Below are 24,222 nucleotides of genomic sequence, written 5' to 3'. Positions count from 1 at the left end.
GGACACGGAGGGGATGGAAGAGCGGAGCTGAGCCCGCTGCGGGGCTCCGGGGATGGAAGAGCGGAGCTGAGCCCGCTGCGGGGCTCAGGGGATGGAAGAGCGGAGCTGAGCCCACTGCGGGGCAGGAGGGACACGGAGGGGATGGAAGAGCGGAGCTGAGCTCGCTCCGCGGCTCCGGGGATGGAAGAGCGGAGCTGAGCCCGCTGCGGGGCAGGAGGGACACGGAGCGGGAGCCGCGCGTTCATCCCCGCTCTGTGTCCGGCACCTCAACCTCCTTCCTCTCCACAACCCGCGGAAAAATTCACCCTGAAGGTGGAAGACGGGAGGCACGGAACCGCAGCTTGTGCCAGCTGCTGGCCGCGGAAATTTAAATTATTTCGTCTTTTCTTTGAAGCTCATTTATCTGCCTTGGCTGCCGAAGACAGCTGAGAGGTTTTCAGGTCGTGCCGGGACACAGGGCTGGGCTGGGTGGGATTTGGGAAGGAATTCCGCCCTGGGAGGGTGGGCAGGACCAGAGAAGCACCCAGTGAAGGCTTTTCTCATATTGCACATTATTCTCTATTAATTTACAGTTCACTGAAGTTACTCTCAGCTGTTACAAAGTGAATTTGGAAGAGAAACTCATTGAATGTTGTGATGTAAATAATAATGCACCATCATTCCAAACTTACTTAATCATGTCTTTAAACTAGTGTCTAGAGAATATTGTACAAATATCTGGGAAACAGCAAGAATTACATTTCAAATAATAAACCCCCTCAAGCTCTAATCACAAACTGCCCAACACACGAGGAAAACCTTAGAGGGAAAACTAGGAGCAGGAAATAAGGGAGTTTTTGACAATAATTCACAACACTGAGAGTAAGAACATCTGTTGGTTTTCATCTGTTTGATGTACCTAAATGCAGAATTCAAGAAGCAGCAGCATTTCAAGTGCAAACTGCCACCCCAGGAATTAAATCAGTGATCAAACCCACGGTCTGTACTGCTGATAGAGTCTGACCCTCACCTGCCTTTCCATCAAATTACAAAACTCCTGCAACACATTTACCAATAACTGGCATTTAAAGTTTCCCAAAATTGGTCCTTTTCTAGTAAGAGCAGCTTTTAGTGCTTTATAGAAATTTAAAATTGAAAGTATTGACATTTTAATGACAAGGAAAAGTCTTCCTCAGCTTTGGGGCACACCAGACCAGCAGGGTAAATATAGGATTTACAATGGATCCACTGGCAAAAATGGGAATTATTTGGTGGAAATGCAGCTTCCAGCCACTTCCTGTGGATAATGCAGCAATATTAATTTCCCAGCGATTTCTGTGCCCCCGTTTCACTGGAGCAGTAGCTACAACTTACCCCGAGCGAGTTTGTAAACTTGACACGTTTGCAGCTACTAAGTTTCCTCTCCCAATATTTGATCCAGATGCAGAATTCCTCTAATTGCTTCCAGCCCCAGGAGCAGCTCTCCTGCCAGAGCTCGGTGACACGCAGAGCTGAGGAAACATTTATAGTTAAAAGTGGCAAAAAGTCTGAGTTTTAATCTGCAGCCATCCTGGAGTTGTGAAGTGACTCTGCCAGGGTTTCATTTGCCTTGAAATCCTTTAAATTGGTTCATTATCTGTTCTGTGCAGAAATGAGGGTTTTTACCAGCCTGTCCCAAGCCCAAAGCAGAAATTCACCACTTGCTGGGAAGGAAGGTGGGATCAGCTCTGTCCAGGGAATGCTGAAAAGAACCAGGGATAATTCCACTTCCAGCAGAGAAAGGATCAACTTCTCTCAAGAAACCCCTTTCCTCTCAGCTTATTCTTCTCAGATCCTAAAATTCCAGGGTAGCTAATTGATTTTTTCCCTTTAAAATAAAAATTCCTTATTTCCCTTTATTCCTTTATTTCCTTAAAATAAAAATTCCCACCTGGCACAGCTGATTTGTGGAATCATTTTTGTCCTTTTAATATTGTAAATATTTTTCTATTTGCTATCCTAAAATCAGATAAAAAAAATTCTACTCCAAAATTCAGGATATTTCTAATATATCTAAGATATAAATATGGATACAACACCCAAACTCGGCGATCAGTATTCCCAGAGGCAATTCCCAAATTTGTTCTTGTTTGTATCCCGAGATTCCCCAACAAATCCTCTTTTGCCCACAAAGGAAACAACGGCATCACCTCAAAATGCAAATTTTGGGAGAAAAGGCATCGCCCGCAGCGGCTCCCGGAGCTCCAGTGGTGCCACCCTGTGGAACATTCGGGAAGATTTCAGATTCCCGCAGTTCGGTGAAACAGCGACAGGATCGGCTGGGAAGCAGGGGAAGAGAATTTTCCCGGTTAAAACTCACCTCAAAGCCCCAAATCCACCAAAAAAGGGAAAAAGCTGGAGCAGCACCAGCTCCGGGGGAGTGCCTGAGTTGTGTTACACCCAGAAGTGCCCAAAAGGATTTTGGCATTAAATGCAGAGCTTTGGGGGTATTTTGTTTTCAGTAAAACCAAAGAAGTTGCCACAAATACCTGTTCTCCTCTCCCCCAGCAAGAGAGGTTTGTAAAACAGCAATTCTCTACGGAACATCCCTCACAAAGGTGTTTGAGGGTGAAAAATCACAATTTACTGGTTACAGTTCTCCTGAGAACATTTCAACTCTCACAAAAATGATTTCATTTCCCTCCTCCATGGGCTCCCTACGTTTTCCATGAAAACAGCCCTGATTTATTCAGTGAATATGCAGAGGTCATTAAGGAAAGCTGAAATAAAATTGTTATTTTTTGAACATTTACAGTAAATAACTCCAGCCTGCAACACGCAAAAACACTGAACAGGTAAAAACCTCAACCCAGAGCCTTTAAAAGTCACTTTCTTCAAATTGTTTCATGCTGCAAAATGTGAATATTCTATAAAGAAACAGGCAGGGCAGCAGAGTTGCAAGTTTTAATGTTTATTTCCCCAAGACAGCCTAGCCTGCACTCTACTTGGATAAATTCACAAGCTAGTTTTCCGCTGCTTCTAGTTTTAAACTTTTAACCATGTTTCTGATGACAAGGAATGCTGCAAAAATACTCTAGTCCAACAAAGAGTTATGATCACAAAATAATCTTTATCCATTCTACAGTGTTTCAGAATTACCAGCTGATTTGAAAACACAAGGTAGATATAGATGCTAATGGTGGCTAACCTGGGATGTTTTATTATAGCAAACTGTTGTTCATGCAACACTTGTGCTCAAAGGGGAAGGCACAGCATTTCCTACAATGAGCCACCTTATCAAGAGTTCAGTTTGTACAAATTTGTAACATCACCTTGAATTTAGTGTGCACGACCTCAAAACTGAGGCATTCCTCCAATTATAAAAACACTTGCATCCTTTTTGTGCAAGTTTTAAAAATACAAAGTGTTTTTTTTTTCTTTCTCTCTAAAGTGGCTCAAAATAGATTGTTCATGGCTGCCTACATCTAAGATAAAAAGAGTCTAAAACAATTGGATTAGGCATATTAAAGGTGTTCAAACCATGACTTGATTTGTACATCTATTCACACCTCTTTTTTTCGCTCTTTATTCAGCAGTACATATGCACCAAATTTCATTTTTAGACGTTTCCATATCATTTTCATAGAAAACAAAGTTTGAAAACAAGTAACATTGAAACACAGCACGGTATCCTACCACAACAGAAACATTTTGGTTACAGGACTCAACGAAATCTAAAAATGAACTATGCTGGAGATTACCACATGCAAAGGTCTTCGTGTTATCTTTGAAAATGAAAAGGATGAGGCTTTATTACCACATTTTACTGCTTTCTACTATGATGGCAACTTGTGTACTGCAACACAGTCTAGTTTGAAGGGAAATGGATGATTTTTGTTTGTTTGTTTTTTCCATGCAAAAATCTACAAATTAGTTTTGATGATATGGAAAAGCTTTTCATAACATCAAACATTCATCTGGTGCAAATGCACAGGGAAGCCTTCCTGAAATTCTGACTTTACAAACAACTAAGAAGCCGTAACAGGAAAAAGAAATTAAAAAGAACTGAAAGAAAAAAAAGAAGAGGGGAAAAAAAAAATTAAAATGAAACAAAATAAAACAAAAAAAAAAAAAAAAAGAGGAAAACACAGGCTGCAGGAGTAAACCAGAGTCTGCTGCTAAACCGGTCTTGGTGTGTCCAGTGTAAGTCAACACTTGTGAACTCATTGGATGATTTTAGGTTTCTCAGCCCCTGGAGGCGACTCAAGCTCGCACGCTCACAGACACATCACAGGCACGCCTCTCTCTCTCCGGCCGGGCTGGCCCCGGGCCAGAGCTGCAGACACTCACTCCACGCTGCCATTCACACGGGGCTGCAGAGCAAGGCCTGGGCTGCTCTCCCTGCGCTCTGGGCATCCTGCTCTCTGATGCTGACGAGGCTGATGATGAGAGTACTGCGGCCCCCCGCTGCTCCGGGAGGTCGGTGTTCCTTCTCAGGCACTGAAGATCTGTGACCTGTAGCCCTTTTTCTTTGAACAATCTAAAGAAGCATTCAGTGTGAAGTTTGTCATTACATTTTGCCACTCATTCTCACTCGCACCCACTCGCCATCTTGACTTCATTTGGGCTTTCCTGGGATTCCAAATGAAATCTTCACATTTACTTTCCCGATTTAATGCAGCAGCGGATCCCATGAGCCAAGATTGATGGATCAAACCTTTTTTTTTTTTTTATTCAGTGCTGCATTGTACCTAAACTTCCAAAATACCACTCTAAAACTGGAACCCTTCTGCTGGTACGTTGGCAGATGAATTGAAACCAAACGTTCCGCCCTGGATCGCTTCTGGAACGAGGCTTGGATCTTCATCAATCTGGAATGCAACGGGGACAGCGTCAGCAGGGGCTCAACCAAACCTCCCACACTGGAGCTGGACAACCCCAAAAGCAGCTCCCTCTTCACCTCCCTGCAGCCAGTCCTGCCACCCCTCCCCTAATTACTGACAGCACTAAAATGAAGTGGTTTAAACCCAAATGTTTTACCTTGTAGCAGGGAGTGCTACATGGCACCCCAAACCCTCTTGCTGACACAATTTTCTCTCCTGGAAAACCTTCAGTTCTTAGGAGAAGAGCAGCACCACCAAGCCAAGGCAGGGCTAAGCCCAAACTAAGACCAGCACCACTAAGCCAAAGCAGGGCTAAGCCCAAACTGACACTGGATTAAATTCCAAGTCCAGCTGTAAATGCCAAAGTCGAGCTGTTAAACGAGACTTGGATCTCACTGCTCCCATCAAAGTGAAATCCAGCACGAAGTCACCTTCCAAGTGCAAACAGGCCATGAATGCAGCTGAACCTGACCACTGCTGCAGTGTTCCAGGCAGCAGGAAACCCTCCCTGCATGGCACAGACTGCCAGGGCTGCCCTTCCCCTCTCTGCAATGAACTTCCTGACTGGGAGTGCACACAGATCAGCCCTGCCTCTGATTTATGTTCCATGTCTGAAATGGAACAACCCTCCTGATCAGCACATTCCACCCCTGGAATTATTCAGATGTTCCAACTGCTCTGTTTCTTAAGCAGCAGCCTCAGCCCTGGAGTCAGCAGGGAGCTTATCAAATGGGAAATGTCAAGCTGAGAGTTAAGGGAACTATTCACAGCCTGGGATTTTAATCCCTGGAGATGAGGCTTAAATTAGGCATCAGATCTTCTTTAGGTGCTTCATCAGCAGCAATGGCAGGAGGTGCAGGAGGTTCACACAGGGGCTCAAATTCTTCCCTGAGCCCAGCCCTGGGGCTGCTGCCCTCTCCTGCAGATCTCTAAGTGCAAACCATGGCCCTGCTGCAGGGAGCTGCACACTCACATCATCTGAGGAGAAGAACTGGTCAATGATCTCATAAGCCAGTTTGTAGATGTCTTCATTTTCATGGTTTTGTAGCTGTTCAATTTTCTCCAGGCCTGCAACCAACACACAAGAGGTCTCAGAACACCAAATTCAGGCCAAACGACTTCCAACAAAGAAATTAAAAAATACACTGGGAACAGAGTTATGAATGATCTGGTTATGAATAAAATGCTGTTAAACCCACCTGACATATTTATATAAACACAGAATTAAGTACACAGATTTGGTATTTTAAGGATTATTCTACTCATTGTTTACAAATCCCACAGTTTTTTACCTGTGCCCAAATTTACTGTCACACTGTTCTTTCATCCCTGAAAAGTTTCACTTAACTCAAACCACAAAGAATATGGAGAAAGTCTCAAAACCATGAGGAAATTCAAGTTATTACATTTTTACAACCACTGCATGTAGAACTATTATTTCCAAGTTCACCTGGACATGACTTGTGCATGATTAAGGTAAGCACATCACCCCCACCCACACTGACTAATTTAGTTTCTCTTAATTAGACTAATTTGTCTAATATGCAGACTGTTACAAAATGAGCACCTCATGAACTTTACTGCCATTATCCTGCTCCTCCACCTTTTATTTGATCATCAACTTAGGAAAAGCTGTGGATATTCACCTGATAGGCATGAAAAGGGTGCTTTAAAAGGTTTGCTTAAAATATCTGTGCCAACAATAAACCCAACACAGGCAGGATGCCAAAGCAGCAATCCCTGGAAAAGTTACTAAAACCTTGCTCCCCCTACCTCCACACTCTTCTATAAGGTTGGCTATGGTTTCTGCTTCCTCTTCAGCCATTTTTAATATATTACTTAGTCCATCCAGAACCACTTGCACAACTTGTGCATCTTTTACTGTCAGCAAATTGCAAAAGGGAGGAATTACATTTTGTTGAATCAAGTAAGCCACCTGAGGGGGAAAAGCCAAGAGTTAGAGCAGGAACGTGGCAGCAGCACAGGCAAACACATCCCAGCAAGCCCAAAGAGGCACAGGCACCCACCCAGCCCCCAGCACTCTGCAGGGGCCACCTCAGGAATCCCTTCCTGGGACACATGTGGCTATTAAATTACAAACAGACTGGAGATTTACAACACCCAAGGAGCAAATACTGTGAGTTTTTCAGGGTGGATAAGGAGTTTCAACCTCACCTCTGAAGAGTCACAGCACCACCCCAAGCCTGCCACGAATCTTTTACTCTGGGCTTACAAGGGACTCGTGTATCCTACTCAGGGGTTCCTGTCCTTTTTATGATCACATCCTTGTGGTGGGGAAAAAATGTGGAGAATCCCATCAGAGCCTGGCTGAAACCATCAGGGATGCTCCTGACTCAGGTCACCCCAAAACAGGGGGAGGTCACTCTTAAATCCCTGAGGAGAAGGAACAGAGACATCCACAGGCCCAGCACCTCCCAAGAGAGGAAATGAAGTTCTCCCACAGCTGCACTCACCTGGTCTTTTCTCCCACTGATTGTTAAGTTGCTTATTGCCCAAGCAGCTTCTTTCTGAGTCCCAAAATCCCCCTGCAAGCACAACCAGAGACAGGAACAGTCATTCCAGGGCTTGTCAGGCAGGATTCCCAGACATCTGCATTTGTTACAGTCCCCTCTGCAAGGTGTCACTGTAGCAGTTCAGGGTGGGGTAACAAATAAACCCTGCCCTGTTTGAGTCTCTCTGTGTCCATCCCCTGCCTGCACCCAGGGTTTGCAAGGGATCTGCCAGGGAAGGGAAGGTTGTTTACATCAAGGCAAACGAGCTGCAGCCCTGCCCTCTGCCAGCCCTTATCAGCAGCTGGCACAGCCTGCAGGGCCAGCTGAGCCCACTGGGAGCTGTGATAAAGCCCAGCACTGCAGCTGGGGCTGCTGCAGCACCTCAGGCCTGGGATTACATGGAAAAGTCTCCAATCTTTTCTCACAGATCAATAAATTGGTTAACTAACAGAGCTATCTGTGAGCAGCTCTGGGTTATTTGTCTTTTCCCTTAAATAATTCCCACATGCTTTTGCTGTTCCTTCCCTCTGCCACAGCAGATCCTTGGGGGCACAGCGTGGCTTGGGAAGTCCTTTTTTAAAAGACACCAAGAGCTGGAAAGGAAAGCAGGATTGGAAGCCCACCAGCAATGCTTGGGATCTGACCTTATCTAGAAGATGGATTATCATTGGAACAAGGTTTGCATCTATTACTGCCTGGACTTGCTGCTGGTTTCCTGCAGTGATGTTAGACAGGAACCACACTGCTTCCTGCAAAATAAAACATCAGGAATGAATTCACAGAAGGATTCTACATCGTTTATGTCCACTGCAACTGGCCAACCTTGAACACCACCAAGGATTCCATCAGCTTGATTGTGCAGAGCTGAATTCCTGCTGAGACAAACCAAAGGGACAATCTCACCTCAGGAGGCTCCACAAGACTCCTCAGCCTTTCACTGTTACCAGCTTCAACCAAATACTTCCAATTAAAAGGAGAAATTATTTGGAGGCAGAAAATGCCCAATGAGCACTTGGATTCCTTCCAGCACTGCCAATGAGCAGGTCTCAGCTGATGGCCTGACAGAATCCTGGATTCCAGACATGGCAGTTCTTTACCTCCTTCCTGATGGCTCTTCTTAGCTCCAGGAAATGCAGCACCATGAACTGAACACTTGATTTTTAACAACACTCTGAAGCTGATGATTCTTTATGCTCCCTCTGTCCACAAGCCCAGGACTCTCCTCCCAGGCAAAGCAAGAACAGATCTGTTCCCCAGCAGCCCCTCCCTGAGTTAAACTCACAGCCCTCACCTCCCTCCTAGAGTGGGAATCTCAACTTTAATCAACAAGCAACAGTTTAAATACAATTTTACATTGAGTACCAACCTTTTAAACTCCTACAGCTGACAGATTTCTCCCTTCCTAGCAATCCTCCACCATTCAATTCCCTTCTCAGCCTCCCTGAACGAGAACTTTTTAGGTGAGAACTTCAAAGGAAGCTGCAGCAGTGTTCACCACTGACTCTCTGAGATCAGAGCACAGGATCACTGGTGACCCTGGAGACCTTTGGGCAGCCTGGGGCTCTCCTGGTGGGCTTTTGTGGGGCTTTAATCACAGGCAGTGTTGCAGAGGGGCCCCGAGGTGCCCAACACGCCTCAGATGCACTCCTGGCTCAGCACTGCCATCAGTGCCCCCAGGAGAGCCCCCCACACACCCACACACAGCCCCCACCCCAGCTCTGCCCCCATTCCCCTTCTCACTCACACTCCATCCAAACACACCCAATTATCTCCGTGTCATCACTTCTGAGAGAGGCAGGGTAATTAATTAAGGTGACATTTCATGTATTGAGAACTCCTACACAAGTCAACAGCCAGACTGATAATAGAAAGCTCTGCTTTCCTGCAAACACTGACATTCCTGTCAAGCACAAGTCTGCAGCTCCTAGGAGACTTCCCTATGGATAATAATTTCCATCAAAAAAAAAATCAGTATTTGCTGAAATTTGCCACAAACTGGTGGAAGGAGTCCATTATTCACATCTTTATGGCCCTACACAACGTGGAACCCCAGCTCAGCCAAATATGGAAGTTCTTCATCAGGTAAAATCCCTGGTGTTGCTCACCTTATTAATTTTTTCTTTGGGATGTGTCAGAAGTGCTGGGAAATGTGAGAGAGCTTCACAGTTGAGAACCACCTGTGTCTGCTCATCGGTGCCAGTGACGATGTTCCCCACAGCTCTCAGGGCAGCTGTCTGAAAACAAACCCAAACATCTCCTTCCAAAACAAGCTCTTCAGCAAACATAAAGGGTTTATGCAAATGCTGCAGCACACAGGAAAAAATATTTCTCACATTTCAATGGGAGTGATAAAAAGGAAGCATTTTCTGCAGCGGCACATTTTGGGGTCACCTGCTCTGTGTGATCCAAACTCACCTGGACTTTGACTTCCTGGTGGCTGAGGAGAGGAACCAGGTGAGGGACAATCCCAGAGTCTATCACCATCTGGATCTGCTCGTTGCCAGCATCCGTCAGATAGGAGAGTGCCCAGACTGTGTCTACCAAAATCTGACAGGACACAACAACAGCTCTGGCAGCAGCTCACACCCCAAAGGATGCACATTTATGGACACACTGACAGTGAACTTGAATTAATATCTGTGTGCATTCCCATGCTCAAAAGCCAGTTTAGGCAGCAGGAAATGTGAGCATTTCAACTGACAGCTGGCAAAAATATTGAGTGAATGCTGTTTCAGCTGACAGCTCTTGACTGGCTCACCAATACAGGAAATTCCAAAATTCTAATAAACTTAATTTCACCTCCTTAGAGACAAGAAATTAAATCACATAATTACTACAGGAATTGTAAAGTTAATACAGACGTATTTTTTGCAGAGCACCATTGCCATTAACTCAGCTACAACTTCTTTTGGAAGCAAAGAATTAATCTTAAATTCTGATTTATGTTCAGACAAAAAGCTGACTCATTCCATAATTTCAATAAAGTGTTGCTCATTGACTTAAATATGAAATTGTTATTTAAAAGTTAACACCTCAGAAGTTACAGCTAACCCTGACATTTGACATGTGCAGCAGACACTGATTTTTTTTTTAATTTGATTTTCATTACAAATTTAAGTGCTAGGCAAAAAAATTCCTGTATTTCTCTGTGAATGAACGCTCACAGAAATAAAAATAGAAAGCAGTTTCAGTCATAAGTGCAGGGAAAGTACATGCAAATAAACACTTGCAGAGACAGAAATACCAGGGAAAAAACATCACTATTTAAAAATAACATCAGCATTTTAAAAGAGGCAGTTAATAGATATCCACAGCAGCTTGTCCTAATCAAAGGGAACAGCACAGATTTCCATTTTATTTTATATTTCAGCTCAAAACCCACAGCAGAAGCTGCAGGTGGCTCTGAGAGGGGTCACTCACATTTACATCCGTGTGGTGAATTAAAACACAGAGCGCTGGCAGGATCTGAGGGAGAAAGAAACACCTGAGGGTTATTCTGGGAGCAGGCAAAGGCAGCTGGAGCCCAGCCCCTGCAGAGCCCTCCCTCCATCACCTCCTGGATGGTCTCCATCGGCGGAGGGGGGTCCTTGTGGCGGCACAGGTTCACCATCACCCAGGTGACGTTCCTGAGGAAGGTGATGGGGATGGAGGGGCTGATGAAGGACAGCAGGGGCTTCACTACTCCAAGACTAATGACATAATCTCTACACTGGGGTCCATCACCTGTGGGACACAATCAGGGGGGTTAGAACAGAAAACAACCCAGCATTTGCAGATTTTACCAGAAAACATCCCAGCAGTTACAGATTTTACCAGAAAACATCCCAGCAGTTACAGATTTTACCAGAAAACATCCATCCCAGCAGTTACAGATTTTACCAGAAAACATCCATCCCAGCATTTGCAGATTTTACCAGAAAACATCCCAGCATTTGCAGATTTTACCAGAAAACATCCCAGCATTTGCAGATTTTACCAGAAAACAACCCAGCATTTGCAGATTTTACCAGAAAACATCCATCCCAGCAGTTACAGATTTTACCAGAAAACACCCATCCCATCATTTACAGATTTTACCAGCAAACATCCTATCATTTACAAATTTTAACAAACACCATCCATCCCATCATTTACAGATTTTACCAGCAAACACCCATCCCATCATTTACAGATTTTACCAGCAAACATCCTATCATTTAAAAATTTTAACAAACACCATCCATCCCATCATTTACAGATTTTACCAGCAAATGTCGTATCATTTACAAATTTTAACAAAAAAAATCCATTCCATCATTTAAAGATTTTACCAGAAAACTTCCCAGCATTTAGAAATTTTACCAGAAAACATGCCATGATTTACAGATTTATGGTGGTGGATAAGGGAAAGGGGTGGCAGACAACACCAGACCACCAAGAACAGTGAGAGCCCAACATATTCCTGAAGATTCCCTGACAAAACTTCCAAACAATAACAAAACATCCCCAGAGGGTGGTGGTGGTGGCAGGAGTAACAAAAATAATAATAATATAATAACAATAATAATAATATAATAATAAAACACCCCCAGAGGGTGGTGGTGGCAGGGGTAACAATAATTAATAAAACATCCCCAGAGGGTGGTGGTGGCAGGAGTAACAAAAATAATAATAATATAATAACAATAATAATAATATAATGATAAAACACCCCCAGAGGGTGGTGGTGGCAGGGGTAACAATAATTAATAAAACACCCCCAGAGGGTGGTGGTGGCAGGAGTAACAATAATAATAATAATATAATAACAATAATAATAATATAATAATAAAATATCCCCAGAGGGTGGTGGTGGCAGGGGTAACAATAATTAATAAAACACCCCCAGAGGGTGGTGGTGGCAGGGGTAACACTAATTAATAAAACATCCCCAGAGGGTGGTGGTGGCAGGAGTAAAGAAATAATAATAATATAATAACAATAATAATAATAAAATAACAAAACAGCCCAGAGGGTGCTGGTGGCAGGGGTAACAATAATTAATAAAACATCCCCAGAAGGTGCTAGTGGCAGGAGTAACAATAATAAAATAAACATCCCCAGAGGGTGCTGGTGGCAGGGGTAATAATAATTAATAAAACACCCCCAGAGGGTGGTGGTGGCAGGAGTAACAATAATAAAATAAACATCCCCAGAGGGTGGTGGTGGCAGGGGTAACAATAATTAATAAAACATCCCCAGAGGGTAGTGGTGGCAGGGGTAACAAAAATAATAATAATATAATAACAATAATAATAATATAATAATAAAATATCCCCAGAGGGTGGTGGTGGCAGGGGTAACAATAATTAATAAAACACCCCTAGCAGAGGGTGCTGGTGGCAGGAGGAAGACCCACCTATGATATTTCCTAAAGCCCACACTGCTTGCTCACAAACATTTTGATGAGGTGAATGCAGCAGTCTCAGGAAAAGCGGCACAGCATCTGAAAGGTACAAAAACAACCCAGGGAAATGGTTAAAAATGCATCTCAAAAGAGCAAATAAAGCAGAATTTCCTCTCACATGAGACTTTTTTCTCCTGTTAAGAACTGGTCAAAGCTTCACTAATTTCCCAGGTGATAGTAAAATAAAACACTGCAATGATTCTTCCTCTGCTGCATATCCTTACGGAGCCTGCACTTGAGAATATTAAACCCCTGACATTTCATTTGTTTGCAAGTCTCAAGTTTACTGAGGCTTGTCAGGATCCAAATTTAGTTCCATTTATTGAATTCAGAAATTCTCTGCTAAGTTATGCACCAGCCCCAAGTGCAAAGGAACAACAGAGCCCAAACTCCAACGAAGCAACTGGAGAAGAAGCAGGAATGGAGTGGGAATTAAGGAGGGGGAATGTAGGAAGAGGGCAGGGAAGAAATCCACATTTACATAATTGATTCTGTTCTATTCTCCCCCAGCACTGAGGTGCTTGCTTACATAACAGCCCAGTCTGTAAAGAACCTATTTATTTCGTAAATTTCAAGAGAAATTTGAAATTTTGAGTAATTTTTTTTAATGTAAACCATGTGTTTACTAGAGAAACAACTAATCAGCAGGATTCTTATTTCCTGCTAAATGAAGGTGTTTACAGTGTCTGTATGCAAGGAGAAAAAACATCTCCAGCAAGCAGATTAATAAATTCTTATGGAAAAATTACCAAAAAAGCATCTTTTAAATTGAAATAAATCATAATTTCATCTATCACAGCTATTAAACTGACTAACAGAGTGCAATATAGACCTACAGAAACCACTGAAAAAGTGCTCAGTCCACTGATAAATCAGATTTAAAGTGTTCTAGATCAGGGGTGGGATAGATTATTTATTAATTAGATTTTCCAAAGAAAACTCAGGTTTTAACTGGGAAATTAAGAGGATGGAGTAAAGATAAAAACATTACCCAAGGTACATCCTGTAAGAGTGAAAATCAAATTATGTCAAAGTTCACAGGCTCTTAACAGCAAAAATAGAAGCAACTGATCTTGCAGCCAAGATAATTTTTGTGTATTTTTTTCCTTAAATTTTAGGAAAAACTCATTTCACTGAATCTTTGACTCCACAAGAAGCTCTGGTTTGTTCACTCAATTCAAAACCCTCCCCACTTAGTTCTGATTTACCAACAGAAGCTCTTCTTCAGGACATGCCTGGAGTCCAGAACAAAGTCTGCTCTGCCTGGTAGCTCAGATTCCAACTACAATTCCTTCCCACGTTTCAGATGCCCCAACATAGGAAGGACAGGTTTTGCAATTCAAGCTTATTTTGGAAGAGTTCAGTGTCAGGCACCCTCTGGTCCATGAATATTCTCCCCTCTTCACAGCAGAGGGGTTGTTTGGTTTTATTCCAAGGTTTTTGGTGGGTTTTTTTTCAAGTTTGAAAACTGGAAGCCAGCAGATACCAACTCTGCTAAGATACTTTGAGTTTCCAGCTGTCGCTCACCATTAGGAAACCCAAGTGGGTTTAAACCCTGAGGAAATGAAGCCAAAACCAGGTGTGTGAGGGAAACACCTGGCAGCAGCTCCTTCAGGGCCTTGACTGACAACCTGATCCCAACCCAATCCCAGGAGTGATGGCAGCAGATCCCCCCTGCAGGACTCACTGGATTGAACTACAGCCTGGGTCTGCTCCGAGGTTCCAGAGGCAATGTTTGTCAGAGCCCACGCCGCTTCAAACTGTAAGGAAGGACTGCAGACAAAGAGAAACCACAGGTGTTGTCACTCAGATCTGCAGCACATCAGCTGAACAGCAAGAACTGGTGCAGGGGTTTGAGTTTTGGCAGTACTCACTTGTCATCTCTTTCAAGACAGTGCACTAGGATAGGTAATATTCCTGATTTTATTAGGTCGTCGATGGGTGGGTTGCGGTCACTGGAGAGCAGCTTCCTGCAGGAAAATGGACAAAAATCCAAATTACTGACAAATCCTGCCTGGAAAGGAGCAGGGAATTGTTTAATCCAACCTTCCCCTCAGAAAGGGATCAGTGCTGCCACTGGAGCAGGTCAGTAAAGGCTCCCTGTGGTTGAGTTTGGGAATCTCCAATGTTTGGAATCTCCAACAACCAAACTGCTCCTGCTGGGTTGGGAATTCCTTCCCGAGGGTTTCTCTCCTCCTCCCACAGACCCACAGGATTTGTCTCCTCCTCTTTAAGTGAAAATAATCCCCCAAAGTGATATTACTGAGCCACAGGAAAAGCAAAGCCATTCTATCCATTGGCCATTTCACTCCATGCTTTCTCCCCTCTGGAAGTTTATCACCAGTCAGGAAAATCAAAGATAAGAGTTGTTCATTTCCAACCCCTGCAGCTTCTTCCTTCTGCACCCAGCAGAGGAGACACTCAGCTCTTTCTGCACTTAAAGCCAAAGATTTTACAGTCCTTTAAAGTGTGTTTTACTCTGGGAGAAGCATCAAGCTTGCACCAAAATAAATCCAGGTATCTACAAGTAAAGGAAATCCACACTACTTAAAAGGCTGTGTATTCTGATTTCTTTAAAGTTCTATTTTCCTTTTAAAAATCATTATTACAATTTCAGTTCAGCTAGAACACATTTTCTGACATTAGGAGCATGATAAAATAAAAATAAAATCAGGATATTTGAGGAAAGTGTGTTCTTACCTTGCTGCCTGCACAGCACTTAACTGAATACCCTGGTTGTCACTTGAAGCATTCTAAAATCAGAGAAAATAGATTTTTCACACATCTGTCATCATGCCATGAAGAATATTCAAACAATGTAATAGTTTTTACCTGTACTATTGCCTCCAAAGAAGTGTTTTGCTGGAAAACAGAGACAAGAAGCAGTTAGAAATTCCAAATGCCTTTTAAGGATGCAAAAAGAAGAAATTATTGCAAGTTAACTCTTACCACTCTGAAGTCCCCATCTATATCAGAATCCTCACAGATATCTTCATGGGGAACATTCCTTCTCTTTAGGAGATGTTCATCTCTTTTGTTCTTAAAGAGAGAAATGATGGAATACCTTTGAAACTTGGATTGAGGGGGGTGGGGGTGTTAAGAAGGGAAGGGAAGCTTCTGTTTCTAACAATCATAAATACACCATCACTGACACTTGAATTTTCCAAAAACAGTTGGAAAGGAGTGCCCAGAGAAGCACATTTGGGGAATTCTTCCTAAAAAGCCTGCATCCAACCTGTGCTGTAAATTTGATGTGCACACACCCATCAGCATTCCAGTTTATTTGTCATCATTTCTAACAGGACACAGCAATTCCCAGAGGTTTTCTGTTCAGCTCAGAAGAAAAATAATTCCAGTTGTAATTCCTTTTTTTGCAACAATTCCAGTTTTACCTTCACACTCTTCCACGCTTACAAGTAAGGAAATAATTTTCTGCCTGCAGATGAGCAGGAACAGCTGATTTTAAATCTTTAGAAACTCTAGAAGTGCAAGGAGGAGCCCCTTAATCAGGTTACATATAAACTCCTGGTTTTCAGGACAAAAGTTGTGCAAGTCCCATAACTTCAGAACTTCTGAGTCTTTAATGAAAACTCTCACATTTTATCAGAGTAACAACAAAGTCAAATCCCACTTGGTGAGAATAATTTTATAAAATAAAAGAATAATAATATAAAATAAAAGTAAAAACTCTGGGTCATCTCACCTTTCTCAACTCCACGACAACTTCATTTCTTTGTCTTCTCATAGTCTGGAAAAAATTAAGATAAAAATAATTATAATCTGAATTTAGATCAGTTAAAAAAGTTCTTGTACAACTATTTCAGTTCACGCACTTTAAACAGAACTTTTACACACAGGGTTTAATTTTCATTATAAAAGTAGAGATTCTACAGGAAATGGAAATAACTACAATATTTCTGTTATTTCACACTAAAACATTCTCCTAAGTCTTCATGTTGAGGAAAAAAGGAATTAGGAATGAAACCATACTTTTCAAAGGGCAAAGTGGAAAGGAGCTGTGCATAAAACAGCACCAAAAGCATTACAAGGACAATGGCAATCCAACAGTAAAATAACTTTATAAAGAAGCTCAGACTGAGAGACCTGCAAGCAAAGCTGAGTTCCAGAGCTATTATTTATGAATTAGAACCTTTGACTCTCTAAGAGAAGTATTCTTTGTCATTTTCTCCACAGCTGCCATTGGCAATACTCAGGGTAAGACATCAATTGTAAATATCCATCAATTGGGTTATTGCTGCTTGTGCTGCTGCAGCGAAAACAGAAATAAATCAGTCTGGAGTGATTTTATTTGAACACTTTGAACTCCACAGCGAATGAGAGCAGCAACATTCCAAACAATTCCATTTTTATTGTGACAAGCCCAGGGAAAGCTGTAAGTCCCTGAGCACAGGACAGAAGGAAAAGGAACCTCCTGAACAGCCAGGAGATCTGAAGATAAGCATTAAAACCTCACTTTCAAAGCATTTTTCTTCATTATTCCTATCAAAAAGAAGGTGCAATTCATCAAATCAAATTTCAGCTGAGCACACCACTGCAGCTCCCCAAAGAAAAAGGGTAAGGGTAGGAAAAAGTGGCAAAGCAGGGCTGGTTCCCTGCTGCTTTGGGGGCAGAACTTTGCAGTGGCTGAGGGGAAAATCCAACCTCCCCCAGGGACAAGTTCCTGCTCTGGAAATGGCAAAGTGCCAGGGGCAGCTGCAGCTCTGGGAGAGCCAGAACACAGGAGCTGAGGGGTTTTGTTGTAATTTTTGTTTTGGTCCCACTCAATTGTCCCTATGGCAGCAGCAGCTTTGCTGTGAGCAGCAGTGTCACCCCTGGGGTCTGGGAAGAGCCACCCCTCTCCCAAAATCAGCAATCCCACCCTTCTCAGGCAGCTTTTGGGTGGGAATGCTGATTTTGCTGCCCTGTGTTTGGGAAGGTGTTAAAGCCCTGTGAGATCCTCAGGGCAGTGGGGATATCCCACAGCCTGGGACCCTCCAGCAATGCCCAAGCCCCAGGACAATGGATGCAGCTCAGAAGAGCAGAGGGAAGGCAGGAATCACTTCAGGGAAGTTTCTCTGAGCTCCAGGAGAAGCTGATCCACTGCTGGATCCCACCCAGCACTTCCAGGCTTTGCAAAGATGCTGCAGCTCTCCACCTGCCTTAGGTGCTCCAGGCTGCTGCTCTCAAAAGCTCAGTGGAGTTTCTCCAAACTCACTGATCTGGCATATCCAAGACAAAATAATGTGAGGAATGCCTCTGATAATCAGATTGCAGAACTGCACCACGCCCCTGGTGATCCCACGGGACTTTTCACACCTTCCCAAAGCACAAGGCAGCACAATCAGCATTCCCACCCAAAAGCTGCCTGGGACAGGGTGGCTCTTCCCAGACCCCAGGGGTGACACTGCTGCTGACACAGAGAATTGAGTGGGACCAAAACAAATATTACAACAAAAAAGCCTCAAATATGTCATTTAGAAAATTCTTTACTTAAAAGAATCCTATCTGCAGGTGATCAGACTTTAAAGGATCCTCTGCTGGGACAAGAAGAATGTTCTCCCTCCTGCCAGAAGCTGACAGGCCTTGCCTGAATTCCTGCCTGCACACCTTGGAATCACAAAAGCCTTCACATGAAAGACAAGCCACCAGTGAAGTCACTCTGAAGCACGATGTCCCAAAGCCTGGCTCCACTAAAATCACTCTCTGTGTACACAGAGTCTGTTGACAGAACAGTTACAGGTCAGCCTGGCACTGCTCATCCTCTGAGGAGGAGCACAACAAAGGAGAACTGAAGTCAGCTCTGCCACGGGATTTCCCAGTGCCACCACCCCAGCTAGAGATGGAAGAGTTTGGAGAAAGTAAAATGCCAAGCAGAGCCCAGATGGACTTGTGCAGCCTTTTGGAGAGCAGCTCAAAGGGCAGAGGTGAGGGATGGTGGTGCTCTGGCACGTGGGGAGTTATTCCTTCTGCTCTGGGGGAGATCTGAGCGATCTGAATCAGCTCCCAGCACCACAGGAAACCACTCTGACCAGAAAGGGCTTTACAGCCCAGCTCAGAGAGGCCTGGGAAGGGCTCCAGCTGAGAAACATGCCCCACTCTGTCAGGAATTCACGTGGCTCTTCAGGCACTGGATCCTGTTTGTCATTTGCTACATCAAAAATCAAATGATCCGATCTATTTCTGTCGGCCTGCGATGGCCACCCCTCCATCCTCCTTTTTTCAATTATATTTAGCTTCAGATTTATCATAAGGGCTATTTCTGACCATTAGTCATGACTGAGCCCTTCAGCTTATCATTCAAATCTTGTGGCAGTGATGCCTGCAGGATCCTGGGACATTCTGGGCGTTTTCAAACAGCTGGGATGCACCAGCCCTTCCTAAACACACCTGGAATGGGATCCTGGAGTGGGATCCTGGAGTGGGATCCCCTCCCTGAAGGGATCAGGAACTCAGCCTGTGCTCACTCCTGGCTGGGGTGGGGTTTTCTTTCTGTTATAAAATGTTCCATTCAATTCCTACACCTCCAAGAGGGAGGCCTGACAGCACAGGAGTAACTGTAGAACTTTGGCTGCTGCTCTCATCCCAGGGAATGGTTTCCAAGGGCACATTGTTTCTGTTGGGGAACTGCAAAGTCAACAGTTATTGTAAATAAGAAATGAGCTGGTTGTGCCATCCTTCCTTCCTTCCCAGGAAGTTGCTACCAGCACCAGTGTGGTCTGGGACTCCAAACAAAAACAAAACACACCCCACAGGGAATAGACAGCTGAAAACAGACTATTTTTCCTCAGTTATAGCCAGTGATTCAAGCCCTCCTGCACCCATTATCCCCCTCCTAAACAAATCCTATCTCAATTCCAAAGTGGAGCAATGCAATCTGCTCTAGACACCACTGATAAAAATGCTTTGGGATCATAAAGCCAACCCAAGATAGCCCCAGAAGTCACATCTCAGCAACTTCGGAATGAAAATGAGAGTCTGAGTTCCAGATAAAAAAATAAAAATCAATATGACATTACATGTGCCACCAGGCCCATTTTTCCTGGAGAAGCTGGGCATGGCAGAGAAAATGCCTTAAACAAATATCTCAGCATCATTTGAAAGAGACAAGATGGATGAGCTTCACCACAGAACTCCAAGTCAGCTTAAAGGAACCTATTTTTATCTCACTGAGTGAAATTCCTGCTCTCCTTCAGTTCTTCCATATTTAATCCCAAGCAGACTATTTTGTGTGGGATACAGAAAGGGTTGAAAAGCTTCCAAGCACCTGCAATATTCAATATATCTCACACCACCACCTTTCCTTCACTCCCCTGGAGCTTCTTTGGTGTTCTCAAAAAATATTGATATTTCTGAAGTCCAGTGAATGATGCTGGCAACTCTTGAAATCCTGACATAACTGATTTTCAAGCATCTTGATGCAATGGCTGCTCCAAAATTAGTTTTGAAGTGTTCTGCATCACAGAATTATCATCATTTCCCTTCATGCATCTCTCAATTGCAGAGCAGAAATCTCTGTTTAACACCTCTCCTGTGCTGGCACTGTTCAAGCAATCCTTCATCTCCTGCCCAGCAACACAGGTGAGGCAGAGGAGAGAAAATTCAGCAGATTCTTCCAAGATTTACAGAGAAATAAAATGCAGGAAATATTTTTTATTTCATTTCAAAAAAACCTCTCAATGTCAGTCAGATTGCAATGCTGCAGCAGGCAACAGTCACCAAGAGAAAATGAAATGTTCAATCGCCAGATGAAAGAAAATGAAGCAAATAAAACACCCCAAAACTCTGCAAACCTTCCCAAATCAAGACCCAAAATGCAGGGCTAAAAAGGCTTTATTTAAACTCAATCTGTCCATAAAACTCTAGCACAGCCACAATGAACAATTTGGACTGATCTGGCCTTTGTATAGTGAAGAGCTGGTATGAAATGCCAAGATTTGTGGTATCACCACTAGAAACAAAGGTTGGATGGCTGACAGCACAGCCATCCCCACAATAACCAGTAAAAACCAGCTCAACCTTCCTCATCCAAGGGGAAAAAAAAAAGCCCAAGTAAAACCTGTTCCTCACTGAAGATGAAAAAAGTCACCTTACCCTGCTCCCTAATGGATCAGTATTTGCATAATTTAATATCAGAGTCCAGATAAGCCCTTCTTCAAGTCAGGCTTTGGTGTTGGAGGTTAAAAACTGCAGCCACTTCTGCACTTTTTAAGGCTCCTCTTTGTGCTAAACCATTTCTATTTTACCTCCACAGCTCTAAAATCTTGAAGACCCTAAAAAAATGTTGCAAGCACTGAGCAGAACTCTTCACTTCCCCCCAGAGATGCTGCCTCAGCTCCACATTACTGCTCTCCCACTATTACAAACTTTATTACATCGGCTATCCTTTGGGCAGGAGCAGAACCCAGGGACAGGACAGGGATTTCCTGGAGATTTCTGCCCTCAGTTCCCAGTGAATCCCTCAATTCCCAGTGTCACCAGCAATCTGTCACCTCCAAACACATGGCAGCAATTATTTACAACGTGCCCGTGCAGGAAATGTTTACCCAAGACTTCAGCATATGAAGGAATTTTGTCAAACATCTTATGTAAAACAGGTGCTTGTGTTGGGGTTTGTTTTTTCCCCTTTTTCCAGGCCAAAATTTGTGTTTTTAGAAGCATATTGGGGGAAAGAAATCAAATATCCAAAAAGGTGAACAATGTTTGTTACTTTCAGGGGTAAAATGTAGGAAATTGCCTGATTTTGGTCCGAAATACAAGAACTTCCTGTGAATATGTAAAACCTGGAAGGCAAGGACAATGTGACAGGAACTGTAACTGTCACTGGACTGATCTGAGCACATGGAATTAAGAGATAACATTTGTAGGAAGTTTGCAATTCACAACATGGCAACCTTTCACACCCTCTAGAAACCCCTCCATTTGGCATTCACCAAAATTAGGGGGATTTCTCATTTCTCTAGGGGTAAACTGTCATGGAAAATTTAAAAAAAAAGATGGCTTTGTAAAAACAACCCAGGGCCAACGAGAATTTCAGCGCAGATAAAAAGGGGGAGGAGTGAAGGAGATAAAGATCAAATGTTGGCTTCCTCTGCCAAATAAATACACAACTTTCTGCCCAAGCAGCCCTGCAAGCTGGATTTTGGAGGCTGGCTGGGAGTGGGCACCAGCAATTCCCCCAGCCTGATGCCCAGTGTGATGTGTAAGCAGTTAATGAGCAGCAGGGACAGCCAGAAGCCTGAGCTATTGTATGAAAAATAGCCCTGCACCGTGGTTATTTTAGGGAGCAGGCATGTGCTCCAGGATTTGCTGGATAAATGTCACTCTCTAAAATTTAACACGGCCCAGCAGTGGGTTTGGGCTGTGGGAAAAGGCATTTCAGTGCTGCAGCAAATAGAAAAAAATGATTGAAGAGCTTGCCTGCCTTCTGACACACTCCCACGTGGTGTTACCTGCGTGTCCATCTTGAACCCTCCCTACTTCTGCCCTTTTCCCCTAAAATGCTGCACCAAAGCACCTGAATTCCAGCCTGTGCCTGCTCATGAATCCCATTCTTCACTGTAATGGCACATTCTGTGTGCAGGCCCAAAGATGCCTTCCTCTAACTGCCTATTCAGTGGTAACAAACTTTATACAAAAATCAATTAGTATCTAAGGCAAGGGGTTACCTCACAACGCTGTTAGCAAACAGAGCAATTAATTATTCCCACTCCCAATATTTTTGCCAAAAGTTTGGACACAACTGAATAATAAACTGTTTTAGCAATCTAACTGGACAGGTTAAAAAGGCAGGTGTTACAGACTTCTGGGAAACTTGGCTGATGTTTAAATTAATACAGGGAACATAAAGGAGTTTTTACTTTTGAAACATTGTATTGTCTTCACATGTAAGACTGGAATATTATGGAAAACAAAAGGGACACTCTGAGGCCAGGCAAAAGCAGCCATGAGAACACCAAAATTCTTGTCCAGAACCCTGTACAGACAATTTTAAGCTCCAACCAGCACTCCTGGCCGAGTGTTTAAAGGTGAGGATTGACACCTAGTTTTAAAATTTGACTATTTCCTAAGGAAACCCCAAGTTAATTATGTATCCTGCTGTGTTTAGAAAGCACCTTCACAGCTCAAATAATTGAACCACCAAAAAGTTCAGGGGCTCTGTGCTACACGCCAGAACGGCTTCTCATCTACCAGAGCAGAAAACAACAAACATAAAAAAATAAAAGAGAGAAAAAGTGTTTTTTTAAAAAAATATTCTTGCTATGAAAGTTAGGGCGATACTTATTTCGTCAGGTATCCTGGAGACACGCAGCAGAACACCCAACCGGGCCCTAATCCTGACTCAGGCTTTTAGGGGCCGCTCGGAGAAATTGTTCCCGCAGCAATTCCGGCGAGCCCACGCCGCACCGGGGCCGCTGGGCCAGGGCCGGGCCGAGCCCCGGCGGGCGCAGCCGCCCGGGAGGAGCCGCGGCCGCCACCGGGCCCGAGGGGCCACGGAGCCCCGGAGCGACCCGGGCGGGCGCGGCCGCTGCCCCTCGCCGGCCGCCCCCGGGCCCGGCCGCGCCCGGCCCGCAGCGCGGCCTCGGCGGCTCCTTCCTCCCTCCCTGCCCGGCCTGCCCTCCCTCCCCGCCCGGCAGCGCCGCTCCCGCCTCCCCGCGGCCCAGGGCGGGCGCCGCGGCCGGGCCCCGCCGCGCTCACCTCCAGGTCGCGGCCTTTGTTCTTGAAGTTCTTGAGGCGCTGGTTGTCCAGCTTCTCGTTGTCGGCCATGGCGGGGGCGCCCAGGGAGGAGCGCGGCCCCTCCGCCTCCGCCCGGGCCCGAGCGCGCCGGGGGCCCGGCGGGCCCGCTCTCGGCCTCGGAGAGCCGGGAAGGGCCGGGGCGAGGGGGCGCCGCTGCGGGGCCGGGTGGCGAGGCCCGGAGCGGGGCCGGGCGCGGTTCGGCGGGCGGGAGCGGGGCTCGGAGCGGGGCGGTTCGGAGCGGGCCCGGGCCGGTCCCGGCGGCCCGAACGCGCCGGTGCCGCCGAGCGGGGGAAGGGACGGGGCGAGCGAGGGAGGAAGGGGGGAGCAGGGCCAGCCTCGCTCTGGGCGCCACCGCCCATTGGCTGCGCCGCGCGCGCCCCGCGGCCAATGGCGGCGGGGAGGGAGAGGGCGGGAGCGGTGACGCAGCGCGGGCGCGGGGAGGGAAGGAGGGGCCGCCTCGGCGCCGCCGCCATCTTGGGCGCTGAGGGGAGGGGCGGCCTCGCGCCTGCGCTGCTGCCAGGAGGGGACCAAAGTTAATAGTTTAATCCTTCCCCGACTGCACTTTCCCTTCGCTCTCCTCCTGGAGCCGACAATTAACAGTTTAATCCTTCCGCTCGCTACGCTTGGCATTCATTCCCCTCATGGAGCCGAAAGTTGACCCCTGAATCGCTCTCCGCACTACACCTTCCATTCAGTCCCCTCATAGAGC

At 44.9% G+C, this 24,222-nt stretch overlaps 1 protein-coding gene and 1 non-coding gene across 2 annotated transcripts; both read right to left on the bottom strand.

Moving 5' to 3' along the window:
• Window positions 1–2,913: 2,913 nt before the first annotated feature.
• Window positions 2,914–23,656, bottom strand: KPNA4 (karyopherin subunit alpha 4). Its single transcript, XM_059855845.1, has 17 exons — window positions 23,475–23,656; window positions 16,483–16,527; window positions 15,729–15,818; window positions 15,612–15,641; window positions 15,480–15,532; window positions 14,654–14,749; window positions 14,467–14,552; window positions 12,732–12,818; window positions 10,908–11,077; window positions 10,775–10,819; window positions 9,770–9,901; window positions 9,460–9,588; window positions 7,999–8,103; window positions 7,316–7,387; window positions 6,615–6,777; window positions 5,815–5,909; window positions 2,914–4,829 (listed from the first exon to the last, which is right to left on the bottom strand). The coding sequence occupies exons 1-17, from the start codon at window positions 23,541–23,543 to the stop codon at window positions 4,731–4,733; spliced, it is 1,566 nt and encodes a 521-aa protein (XP_059711828.1). The 5' UTR covers window positions 23,544–23,656; the 3' UTR covers window positions 2,914–4,730.
• Window positions 8,861–9,142, bottom strand: LOC132332008 (small Cajal body-specific RNA 7). Its single transcript, XR_009487731.1, has one exon. It is a non-coding gene; the product is annotated as a small Cajal body-specific RNA 7 (non-coding RNA).
• Window positions 23,657–24,222: the final 566 nt, after the last annotated feature.

Source organism: Haemorhous mexicanus, chromosome 10 (assembly GCF_027477595.1).
Source record: "Haemorhous mexicanus isolate bHaeMex1 chromosome 10, bHaeMex1.pri, whole genome shotgun sequence".
NCBI classification, from domain to species: Eukaryota; Metazoa; Chordata; class Aves; order Passeriformes; family Fringillidae; genus Haemorhous; species Haemorhous mexicanus.
Note: the sequence above shows the minus strand (reverse complement) of the source record. Positions and strands in the feature narration are given on the sequence as shown.